The 12,851-nt window shown below is 33.1% G+C and overlaps 1 protein-coding gene and 1 long non-coding RNA gene across 2 annotated transcripts; both read right to left on the reverse strand.

Annotated features, from left to right (window-relative positions):
- Positions 1–4,561: 4,561 nt before the first annotated feature.
- Positions 4,562–10,408, reverse strand: CKX7 (cytokinin oxidase 7). Its single transcript, XM_085700863.1, has 4 exons — positions 9,624–10,408; positions 9,103–9,378; positions 7,595–7,857; positions 4,562–5,074 (listed from the first exon to the last, which is right to left on the reverse strand). The coding sequence occupies exons 1-4, from the start codon at positions 10,296–10,298 to the stop codon at positions 4,759–4,761; spliced, it is 1,530 nt and encodes a 509-aa protein (XP_085556989.1). The 5' UTR covers positions 10,299–10,408; the 3' UTR covers positions 4,562–4,758.
- Positions 10,409–10,794: 386 nt separating this feature from the next.
- LOC146952313 (uncharacterized) lies at positions 10,795–11,757 on the reverse strand. Its single transcript, XR_015005757.1, has 2 exons — positions 11,447–11,757; positions 10,795–11,360 (listed from the first exon to the last, which is right to left on the reverse strand). It is a non-coding gene; the product is annotated as an uncharacterized LOC146952313 (long non-coding RNA).
- Between the last annotated feature and the right edge of the window lie 1,094 nt (positions 11,758–12,851).

Here is a 12,851-nt window from a genome sequence, read left to right on the forward strand (position 1 = left end):
ACTTTTTCTTTACTTCTTTTTACACTTATCTTTTATTATGTAAGTCATATACTATAAAATTGAGTTATATATAAAAAATAAGCGTGAGAGAGTGTTAGAGAAAAAGTATTCTTATCACTATTGAAAAGGTGATTATCAAATGTAAGGCATAGCTAGATTTATCGGTATGCATTGGACAAATTTAAATGTACTTTTATGTAGTAAAATTATTCTAATAGATTATTGACTAAAGTATATTTTTAGTGTTAGTAAAATCCCGATCATCAAAGTTATTCTAAACATAAATTTCATTCAATTTTGATCCTTATTTTAAATAAATATCCAACAAAACGTCTAGGAACTAAAAATAAAAGTACAAGAGAGACAAAAACTAAATAAAATTTATGTAGAGACTAAAGTTGAAAAATTGTGAAAACCGACAAAAACATACTTAACTCAATAATTTAATAAATAAAAATGACTTTCTAATACCTCTAAGGCTAATGTTAACTTGTGCCCTCAAGGCACATGTTAAGATACTCATTATAGAAATACACATATCAAAAGACGTGCATTCAACTTCTTAAAAGTTGTTATATTGTGTTTTCCAATGCAAAATTGCTCTATTTATGTTGCTTAACATGTGCCCTAAGGGCACAAGTTAACATGACCCTACTTCTAATTATAAATAAAATCTACCTTTTTCATACACACACACATCATAAGTCCTCCTTAAAAATGGTCATAAAATTAAAACAACCCATATTTTTAATTATAATCCTTAAATATCATCCCTTCTTGTTTGAAGCAATCAATATCATCCCTTGCTGCAAATATCAAACACTTTATTTATTTACTTATTTATTTGAGTTTATGTTTAAATATAAAGTTTTTTTATTTTATTTTGATCCCTATAAATGTTTTTGTACTTCCAAAAGTCTATTTTCATTATGTTTAGTCTCTAATGTCAAGTTCCGTTTCAAAAAAGGCGATGTGACAAACAAAGGACTATTAAACACTTCTTACTCAGCTTAATAAGCACAAATATGACAATGTTGAGTCAAATATTATCATTTTTTTTCTTTCCAAAGTCATGTTTCAAAAAAACTACTTTACCGTTTGGACTATCCCTATAACCATTAATAGTTGTTTGCAGAAGAACCACATGTTCCCAATAGTACAAAACCAAAGAATCAATTCTTTCATTCAACAAGCATGAATATCTACTATTCAAGTCAAATTAACTATGCTCTTTGTATTTTTTATATTCAGTTATGAAAAGTAGAATATTCTTTTATGGGGGGAACATGAATAGAGCAGAGTCCCGTAAAGTTAAATCTCATTTGGCATACAAACACAATCTTATCAAAAATTGAGTATGCATGGATTGTAACCAAATGAACAAAATCAGAATTGATGCCATTGCCAATAGTCTTCCATGCATGGTTGAAAAAGAAGCTCTGCTTTTGAAGTATATTTTATAACTCAAAAGCATATTTTCAAACAATTCAAATTCTTTTTATTTTTGACAAAATATTGATAATATTCTTCTTCCAACAAAAGAAGATAATCACGTGCTTCAACATGGAGACACTAGAAAAAATGAAAAAAAGGAAGGCTGATTTTGCAAGACATCACCTAGAACTACTCAATCCAGCAATCTTATATACTAAGAGAAGAAGTTGCATGCATAGGGTACGTATATGGAAGTTCAACTCGTATAAAAGTCATCAAAACTATGTTTTATTTAACTGGAACCATAATTTAGTTTAAAATAAAACAGTCAACAAACTATTTGGTAAAAGATTTTCACCACAAAAGCAACACTCACACGTTTCAATGCAATATTTTATGATTTTGTGTTTGTGTACTATGTTCCCAATTGTCTCATATGGTTGTTGAACAAACATTTTAAATTATGAGTATATCATTGCATGTATCACTTAGGACGACCCTGTTCGAGGTCATTTGGAGTTGTTTCCTCACATTAATTGTAAGGAAAATAATACTAATATTAAGTCTTAAATTATTGCTCCAAAAAACAAAAAAGTCTTAAATTAATATATTTCCCAAATTTTAGGATCTTTTCGGCAACCCATTTTAAAGTTTTTTTTTTATGATGTCCTATATTCATTAATGATGTTAAATTACATTTAAAAGTTACAGTGAGCTTAACTAGTCGGCAGAAACAATGCATAATATATGTAAGGTATGAAGCTTAAACCCCGACCACCATCAAAAATAAAATTACATTTAAAAAAATACGTTTACATTTGATCAATGAAACTAAACAAAAAATGTAACATGATTTCTAGTCCAAATCAACAACGTCAAATCATCAAATATAATTTCACATCATTAATAAAATATGATACATAAAAAATAAACCTCAAATAAGCTATGGAAAGAAATTCAGAAATTTGTTAAACAAATACCAAAATTTTAGATTTCAAAATAAAGTACAGTTAAAATAGGGGACCAGACCAACTTAGTGTGATATATAAATGGTAGATATTGAATTTGTTAGCCGTTTGTCCAGGGTTCAATTCTTGATCGATGTGTGGTAGATCTCTTATATATCTAAAGGAGATTAACATTCGCAGTTTTGTGGCAGATGCGACTAGTGTATTTAAGTCTACTATTAGTTCACACTAATGTGTACATACATACATACCGTGTTTGAATATTCAATGATTCGCTTAAATTTCATTCTGTTTTTAAATCATTAAACCAAACAAAGCATATTGAAATAGCAGACACTAATTAAACTACTCTCCTAAGTAAAAATAGAAGTTGCAACTTGTAACTAAGATTCGCACACAAAAATAAAAACCTTGTAACTAAGATTACTCTAACAAGTTACACGCGCATGGATTACGCGTCCGTACAATGTTACACCTAAAATACAGATTGTAAAAAAAGCACGTTCGTGCATGACACGTTTACCATTGTTGAACGTATATGATACTTTTGCATGAGTCTCATTGCGTAACGCTTTGTGATTGGTTGGTGCTTCTTACAAGAAATCATGATCTTATTATTGCCTTCTAAAGCTAAGTAGGGGACCCCAAAATATTAATTATTCTTTATCTACTTTAATTTTCTCTACTTTTAATACGATGAGTAAAAAGTAAATTACAGAAGCGAGAAAAAGAACAAGACGAAAGGAAACAAAAGTTACCAAAAGAAACAATATGAAAGTGGAGAATCATGAAGCCAAGTAGATTTTGTTTGATTTTTGTGTCAAACTAGCAAAGCCCGAGGATTTGTGTGGAAACCAGTTCAAAGGGGGGAAGGGGAAAAAAAGAGAAAGTGATAGCTTTCCCTTTGAGATTTTAGCTTGTTTTATTGATGTGGATTTGATCTTTCTATATGAAAAAAAGGTACAAAAGTAGCAATAAAGAGTCCGTGATACCTAACTCCAAACCCTAGTGGCTTTTACATTCAAATCAAATGTATGCATTCATTCAGCCTTTTAAGTTTATTTGAGCTTTGATAGTAACACCATTAAAAATTTGATCACCCCTAAAAAAAGTTTGATCTAACAAATGAACCAAACTTATACAATATAAAAAATCAATGTTTAAATTCGATTGGGATATAGTACCAATATTTAGTGTCTAACAATGCTTCAAACATGTTTTTTTTTTTAAAACTCGGTATCCGATCTAAGAATCCACTAATTCAAGAAGACCAATCCCACTGCCCACCTGCAAACCCCATTTAAAGCTAGAGAGAAATTCTGTATAGACTTATCCATCGAAAATGCTTTAAACATGTTTATCTTCGATGAAATCAACATATGAGAAAGAAATAGTGTTAACCACTAGGTAGGGACGAAACTAACTTCAACAAAAATCATAGCCCTGTTAATGCATACACCCTCCGGTCACTATTATAAACAAAACTTTGCATTTTAGATACATTGAATTAATGATGTATATGGTCTTTATTATAGACCACATACATCATTTAATGAATGAATCTAAAATGCAAAGTTTTGCTTATAATAGTGACCGGAGGGTGTATAAGGCACATATACAAATTTAGTGCGTGGTCCAAATGGCTAATTGGCACGTAGATAGATTCTAATAAAGACTAAAAATCCAAAGAGACCAAAGGAAAATGATTGGTTGACAAGCACTAGCCAGTTTGCTTGATAGGATGAAAGTGGCTTTATCCAATTACTAGCTAGTCCATATACGTGTCATGCATCACCAAGATTAGTTCGAACCTCTATACATCATAATCTTGACCCCTTAATTTCATCCATAATAATTTGCTCGAGATCAAAACAACAAAGATTCGACATCTCTCAATCAATTTTTGTTTACAAGCGAATGAGAGAGCTTTGAACCTCTACTTATAGTAATTGTTTTCATATATACACTTTCTCCTCGTGGGTTTGATTTAGATTTGTTTGTCTTAATCTCATATTTTTAAGGATGGGGTCGGATAATTTGGAGTTCGATTAAGAAGTAAGTAAAACATAATAAATCATAATTTGAACTTAAAATTCTTCTGAGTAATAAATTACAACACTTTTTTTTTTCTTCTAATATTCGAAATTTTATATATAGGATACGCAAAGGATTAAGATTTCACATTGATTTACTCCCAAAAATATTGATTTATAATATGGATGATGAACCATTGTAGTAATTGGTTGGGGAAAGAAACAACAACAAGATCGATGGGGAAAAAAAATATGAAAACAAAATTACAAGGTTAATTGAGAAACAATCTATCTAGCTAATAAAACTAATAATCTAATTAATATTATTTAAGTTGGTTTCTGGAAAATATTTTTTGCCCAGGTGCAAGAATAGCCAATGGATCAAAATTTTGTTTTCTCTGGACAAATCTAGTCCATTTATCCCCAAAGTGTCGCATCCAATTCTCCTGAGACGTGTAGTGAGGAAGATATAACTTGAAATCAAATCCCTTGTTGTAGCACAATTGAATAATTGCATTGTTTTGTGCCACCAATTTATCAGTAGGTGGTCCCTTAGGTGGTGGTGGAATAAATCGGAGTAATGCTATTATGTAGAAAATGTTGCTGTCTGGCACCACTACCGAGTGTCTATCATCCCACCTGATTAATCATAAAAACAACAACCTTAATTATTAATCAATCAATTAGAATTGCAATCACAATTTAGGGTACATCATGACAAGAATAGTAGTACTAGTATTGATTTCACAAATTTCTAGAGAGAAAATAAAACAGGATCTTGGTCCACCTAGAGTAAAATAAGTCATACTGCACTTACTTTTCATCATTTTAAGGAACATAATGAAATAGTATATATATCATTCAATGTATACGAGTCTTTTTTAATAAAACTTTGAATTATCTTTAATTGGCTCTCTAAAATATTTATATTTTGATAATCAGTTTTGAGACTAATCCAAAGATAATTTAACCCCTTGACTAACTGTTGATTAAAATGTAAATTGATACTATTTATAATACATACACACACCTCGATCGAGTAACCTAGTGGTTTGAGTCGAGACATTGAAGGAGTATTATGTAGAAGGTCAGGTTTTGATCCTGCTACTAGTATTATTGGTTTAAGTCGAGACACTAAAGGAATATTATGTAGGAGGTTATGGTTCGATCCTACGCGATGCAATGTTCTAATAATGTTGGTGGGGGGAATTAATGCATGAGGTCAATTCATGGGTCGCGCATGACTTAAACCAGTTGCAGATTGGGCAAGGTGGGGGAGAGGGGAGGGGACCCTTGAAGAGGGAACCAAATTCCAATCCTTAGAAAAAGCAGCATCAATATCCCTGTGTATGTGGAACCACAAGGGAGATTTTGTTTTTGTTTGTCAGAAATCAAATCCCATTTCAAGAGAAAATACAAAACCTGGTGTCACTGTAATCCGGTTGGCGAATAAATATCCTTGTCCATTCTTATTGGCAAAACTGACCATGAAAGATACGTTGTTGGAATGCAAAATTAATGCCAATATCTCGTTTTCATCGATCACAAAGGATTACTCACTACTAAAAGATTTTAAAACATTTAACCAACTAATTGCGTTTAATGAGCTCCACCAAAGAGATCAACGAGCTCAACGGAAAAAGAAACTCTCCGAAAAAACCTGATTACTAGATTTCCTTCCCCTAAAAAAAAAAAAGATTTTAAAACATTTGGAAGTACACAATAGCTAGCTTTATAAAATAAGCACATAGTGCCATGCACAGAAAAAAGTGGCTCCAGAATTTTCAAATTGACGTTGAAAAATCAGAATTTAAGATAGATAAAGTTGAAAAAGGGGCACCTTTTAATATAAAAATAAAAACTTAACTATTCTATCACTCATCCACATTTGATAGTAATCAACTAGTATAAATTATTTTTATGTGCATTGTGCAATTAGCTTTGATTATATGGCTGTCCTACCGGAAAGGAATGTAGGTTCCCAGTTGCCTTATTGGCCAACCACAGGCAAGGAGTGATAGTGAATAATAGGTACATGACAAAGATTGTCGTATATATATATTTTTTACAATAGAATAAAATGATGTGATGATTAATGTGAGAAAAAACAGATAGAAAAGGAGAAATGATTTTATTAAAAAATTGGGCTACTTTAAAGTGAAAATCTTACTTTTTTTAGGGTAATTTTTTGGTAACACTTTTTAGGATAACAAAATCACTAATATAACACTTACGAACAAATAAATAGTTGTAGTTATATGCATATAAAATATCAACAATAATTTTTTTTAACCATTACAAACTACTCATTTTAGAAGCAATTTAACTGTCATCGTGAGCTTAGCTCAGTTGGTTGGGACAATTCATAAAATATGCAATGCGGGTTCAAACCCTGACCACTACCAAAAAGAAGCAATTTAACTAAAAAAAATAGGGAAAAATTTAAAAATTGGATAGAAAATACTATACATATAGGTGCCATAAAGTACCAATTCAAGATGAGATAAAGAAGGTACAACCGCAGTGTGATGAAACAGCTGAGGTTACCATACGACCAATAGATGGTGAAGTGTATGGGAAATGGGGTCCCATTTTGGCTTATTAACCTTTCTAGTTCAACACAAGTGCAATATCAATAGAAGTATAGAACCCACCCTCCAAATCTTACCCACCCCGTTTAAAATTGGTGGTCCTTGAAGCAAATTAGGGTGAAAGAGGCAAATGGCTCAGGTGATTCATATACTTTGCAACCAAGGTCACAGTTGGGTGTTCCTAGTGGACCCCTTGGTCCATATCTCTCTTGCTTTATGTGTCACACAAAATTGTCATTGTTCATATGTTACCACTAGTGGTAGCTAGTTTTTAATTAATTAACCTCGTCATAATCATGATAAAATCACACAGCCAACCTTAGCAGTTCATGTCAAAATCACACAACCAACCCAACTAACGCATTTATAAAATTTTGTGAATCATAGCTTTCCTTCCCTTTCACGGTAAAAAAATATATATCTTTCTAAATCTAGCTTTTTTTTTTAGCAAAAACATCGATGTAACCTAAATTTTCAAGTATTAAAAATTATGAGACAATGGCAACTAATTAAACCTTTCTATGTAACATAGTGATAATCAAAGTAGAAATGTGTCTAGTGTACTTACTTGCTTCGCAATAGTGGGTACACTAGAATGGGACCACCAACCCCATGTTTGAGGATTTTCTTGAACACTTCACGATCAAAATCAGCAATGTCGGTCTTGGACACAAACATGTTCAACCATGGGTGAGGTGCATCCCATATACCTTTGGCTTTAGCATCCTCTTCCACACGCTTTACACGTAGCAAAAAATCCATGTACTTCACATCATCCTCAAATTTTATTCCCTCAACAAATCTCAACCCTCCAAGCAATCTATCCACTTTCTACAATATATCAAGGATATTTACGTCATTCAATATATTCATATATGAATATATTTTCTATTTTTTAATATAAATTTTTTAAAATATTAATACTACAGATTCCAGAAAATGATGGTTTTTTGGCCATTTACGGAACTGTGGGGACCAAAACGTCAGCAAGATCTCAATAATCAGAGCAAATGGAGCACTCACTAAAGTTACATGACCATTTTAACCTTAACCATAAAGGAATTCAAATTCAATGTTACTATTTTATGCTAATAGCTAAGGTATGAACTAAGCAAAGTACAGTGTCTTATTCGGTAATTTGAAACCAACAATACAAGCTTTTTAGTAACAAGTAATGTGTCAGAAAATCCAATGGAAGATACATTACGACCGTGTAGTCAGTTTTCCCCCAACCATTGGCAAAAAAAAATTCAAATTGTAAATTGATACAATAAAATCTCTAACTCCAAAACCAACACTTATACCCAAATGATATGTGACGTTATCTATAGATAGAGCTTGTTGTAGAAGAGAATATTAAATAAGCCTCTTCCATATCTCAACTTCGTACATGTGTAGGTGAAATCTACGTATATTTGACTTTTTACTTGGGTCCCACCTATATTTGTTTTTCTACCACTAATAATGGTTTCATTTTTAACTTCAACTTAATTGGTAAGCCAATTTTTTCTAAAAAAAAAAATCATGGCCAAGCTAGGTCAATCAATATTAAAGTTGTACTTAGCAGCTTCCAGGGTCAATATTGTGTCATTGTCTATAAAATGAAGTAGTCACACAAACACGACACTAACATAGACATACGGATATTAGTAATAGTTTGGAAAAATGAACTAATCAAACATAATATGCCGGTGTCATGTAAAATTTCGGAAACTAACACATGTTAGACATCAAACATGTTTTCTATGCCTGACTCGTCGGATCCTTTACAATTCCCATATACTAGACAAGACAAAAGAACACGAAAATGGTTTGAAATACATCCTTATTTATTAATTTTGTTAAGTCTGCAGCAATTTAACCTAATTTTCTTTTATAATATATTCAGGTTTTATACATATTATCACGTGTTATTTTTTTTAACGTTAGCAATTATATATTGCATTTTATTATTCGTATGTCAATTTCTTTACAATAAACCCGAACGGAGCACGGATCAAAAATCTAGTTTTGTTAAAAAGATTAAAAAAACAAATGGGTATATAAATTGATTAATTAGTTAAGTTAGTTAATTACCGTATTAACTTCAGAAGATCGAGCGGTTTTACGATAATGAAGAGCAAGCTCTAAGCAATAGAGAACCGGTCCAGCTGAAGAAGGAAGACAAACCGGGTTGAAAATTTGGTTCGAACCCATCGGAATTGTGGGCCAACCATTACAAGGGTCGTCATTGTTAGCCACAACGAACCCTTCCACGTAATCAAAACCGTCACCTTCTGGTAGTGTCACCAGCCACTCTGCATCTTTAGTATAGTCCTCAAATTCCGAGTAAATCACCCTCATCCACCTCACCTATAATTAATCACCCCAAAATCAAAATCAAAATCAAAATCAAAATCAAAATCCAAAACATAAACTACTCCATATACAATAATAACAAAGATTTGACATATGTCCGGACTCTTGCGAACTCTGAGCCCAACTCATTTAAACTTACTTGCTGAGACATTTGATTACAGATACACCGCGTCTGAGCATATCAAATGTCTCTGCAGCTAAAATTATCTGAACTAATTGATAACTATAATTTGAATTACCATATCAGGGGCTTGTTGAAGAACGATTCTGGCTCTAGTGATGACACCAAACTGACCAAGACCACCAAGTGAAGCAAAAAAGAGCTCAGAATTTTGATTTTCATTACAAACAAAACTATCACCTTTACCAGTAACAACTTCCAATTCCGTTACGTTTGCCGTTTGAGGACCATAACGGAAAGTCTGACCACTGACACCGGCGTTAGATAAAGTTCCACCCACCGTCAACCCAAGATAATCCGTCCACGACCTCGGAACAAGCTTAAAATTCGAAACGCAGCGTTTCAACACTTCTTCCCATAATGCCCCACCGGAAACGTCGACGTGTGGAACACCGTCGACGTAGAGAAGTTGAAAAGGCTCCTCCGCCGTGGCTCGCATGTCGAGGACAAGTCCTTTCTCCGCCATGGCTTGGCCGTTGATGGAGTGACCGTTACCACGCGCCGCCACTGTTAAATTTGTGGTGGTTGCTGCTGCTTTTACGGCTTTTACCACATCGGCGGTGGTGTAAGGGCGGAGTACGGCGAGGGGAGTGGAGGATTTCATGCCGCCAAAGTCTTTACTAGCGATGGAATTAGGGGCGAAATGGAAAGAAGATTGGAGAGATGAAACGTCGTCGTTTGGTGGTGATTCTGTGTCGTTTCCATGAACGAAGTGTTCAAGGTAAGCTATCATGTTTGTTTGGGTTGTGTGAAATGAAGAAGAGTTTCGGTTTTTTCAGTTAAAAGGGAAGCTACGGCGTCGTTTTATGTTTGAAGAGTTTGGGTTTGAGAAGTAAGTGAAGTGGTTTGCTGTAGGAATGGTTTGGTCTTTAAATAGCTGCTGTTTTGGATTTTCTGATAATAAATTGATATTTTATTTTTTTGGTCAAGAAGAAAAGAGACTAATGGGATTATGGGAATTTGTGAATTGTTGAGATTCTATCATCAAATCAGAGTTAATAACATGACGTATGTTTTTGTTTAGTTAAATTAAATAAACTATACCATCGACCCTAGCTAATGCACGGGTCATACGAAAGAACAAATATTACGCAAATATGAAAGTAAACATTTTACTTGAATCGAAAAAATAGTATAATTTAATTCATAAAATAAATTGTCAGAAACCTTTGTAATGTACCATATTAAACAATTTCCACGACATCGACCCTGTTACGGTAACATAACATAAATTTAATGACATAGTTTATTGAAGAAAAGAAAATTCAACGTCTGTCAACATAAAAATAGTACCAATATGCAATAACAACAATACCACAAAACAAAGTGTTACACATTACGGAAAACTTCTATGTAGACCACATTTGATGTCACATCAGTATCTTGGCCGCCCTCATCATTGATCAACATCTTTAAACCATCCCTTGAAGTAACCCTCGATATTGCGACATACAATTGTCCATGTGAAAAAACAGGAGACAGTAGGTAGACACCAACATTTTTCAAAGACTGAACCAAACACGAATTATTAAATGTCTGATTTATGCAGATTGAAGGAATTCGATAACAAAGCAAACGGCTACAGCATTCGAGCAAGCTAAACATCTTTGTCGTCCTTAGGCTCAATTTTGACACGAAGAAATCTGGTAGGTTTTGTGGCCGACGCCTGGCCAGCTTCACCATCATCAACAGCCACAAAGTAAATGCTATTATAGGACCTCTTAGCACCTGTTTTGGTGGTTGGTGTGTCAACCACACATGTATTGCTGCATGAGTCCTCAACCTCTGGTACATCCTACAGACATTTGCGACAAACAATTTCATCAAATGTGTTACGGATTAAACCTTTACGGACTCACGAAAGATTAATGTAATAGTTACCATCTGAACATTTGAATTGTCTGGCGCAGCACCACCCACACTAAGCGAGAAGAGATGTTATTGGGGGGAGATAGTCATCGAAAGTTGCTTGCATATTCATCTTGTCAAGAAGAAAATGCATAAGGGGGATCAAAAACGGGGTAGGGGATACTCTTGTGAAACCTATCAGTCAATCGTATATCAAATTGCTCGTCACCCACAAAAACCAAGGTAATCCATGCACCAAGACTGATTCTGTAAAAGTCACGAATTTCTTTCCATCCATTTGTGAGGAGAAATGCTTTGTTTACTTTGTCGACCAATACTTCAAACTTGATAAATAACAAACAAAAACATCACAAATGTTGATAAAATTGAAACAGTACAAACATTGATAAAATAGAATGCAAATAATTAAGAATAGGTCTATTTCGCAGAAAACACATACAACATCAATGTCATATTCAACGATCTATGATCTGTAATTGAGTCTCAGCTTGTTGATTGCTTTGTCAAGATCAGAAACCGGGTTTTTCACGAAAGGACCTACAAAATATTGAAAGGGATTGAAAGAATGATTTATACTTTAAACTAGTGATGAATAAGTGCAAGTAAGAGGAGAGGAAGTAATTCTGATGTGAAGGAGTCTCATGTTTGGTTACGTTAGTAGTTTGTTTAAAAAAAAAGAAAGAAAGGGAATTAGCATATATACATACTGTAGAAAGCAAATTACTATTGTTGACAGTATTGGAAATAAAAGAATTAAACAAATTGTAGTGACATTTTAGCATATATGTGTGAAACCCTTGTCTTAATAATCTGCTTGTAATGTTTGTAATAGAAATTAAAAATAGAAACCAGTATCGGTTAATACTAATAGGACTGCTAAACATTCATCAAGCAATTATAGAGTGTTGGTGAGTAGGATTAAGAGAAAGAGTAGGAAGAAGTTGCTTAAGATCAAGGAGAAAGAGTAGGAAGAAGTTGTTTAAGATCAAGGAGAAAGAGTAAGAAGCATATAAGGTTATATTTGAAAATAAGCATTAGGGTTAAAACAGTAAATCCAAGCATTAGGGTTTAGGTTAAAATTAGGGCTAAAATAATCACCCAGGTTAACTTTTATATATAAGAAGATAATCACCCAGGTTAACTTTTATATATAAGAAGATATATATGAAGAGAAGTTGTTTAAGATCTAGGATAAAGAGTAAGAAGCAGATAAGGTTATATTTGAAAATAAGCATTAGGGTTAAAACAGTAAATCCAAGCATTAGGGTTTAGGTTAAAATTAGGGCTAAAATAATCACCCGTGTTAACTTTTACTAGTCCTTGCACCCGTGCTGCCGCACGGCTCATACAAATTGCATATGTGTAAATCCTAAAAGCAAATTTTAATAGTAAGTATCAAACCTTGAAAGTAAATCTT

The sequence above is a fragment of the Medicago sativa genome, chromosome 1, assembly GCF_051527215.1.
Source record: "Medicago sativa cultivar Bolivia chromosome 1, Bolivia_mono, whole genome shotgun sequence".
NCBI classification, from domain to species: domain Eukaryota; kingdom Viridiplantae; phylum Streptophyta; class Magnoliopsida; order Fabales; family Fabaceae; genus Medicago; species Medicago sativa.

Excerpts from the sequence above, each read along its gene's own strand:
- CKX7 (XM_085700863.1), bottom strand. The coding sequence starts at position 10,298 with ATGATAGCTTACCTTGAACACTTCGTTCATGGAAACGACACAGAATCA. Across the intron at positions 7,858-9,102 it reads GATCTTCTGAAGTTAATACG|AAAGTGGATAGATTGCTTGG; the intron begins GTAATTAACTAA and ends GATATATTGTAG. Across the intron at positions 5,075-7,594 it reads TACCCACTATTGCGAAGCAA|GTGGGATGATAGACACTCGG; the intron begins GTAAGTACACTA and ends ATGATTAATCAG.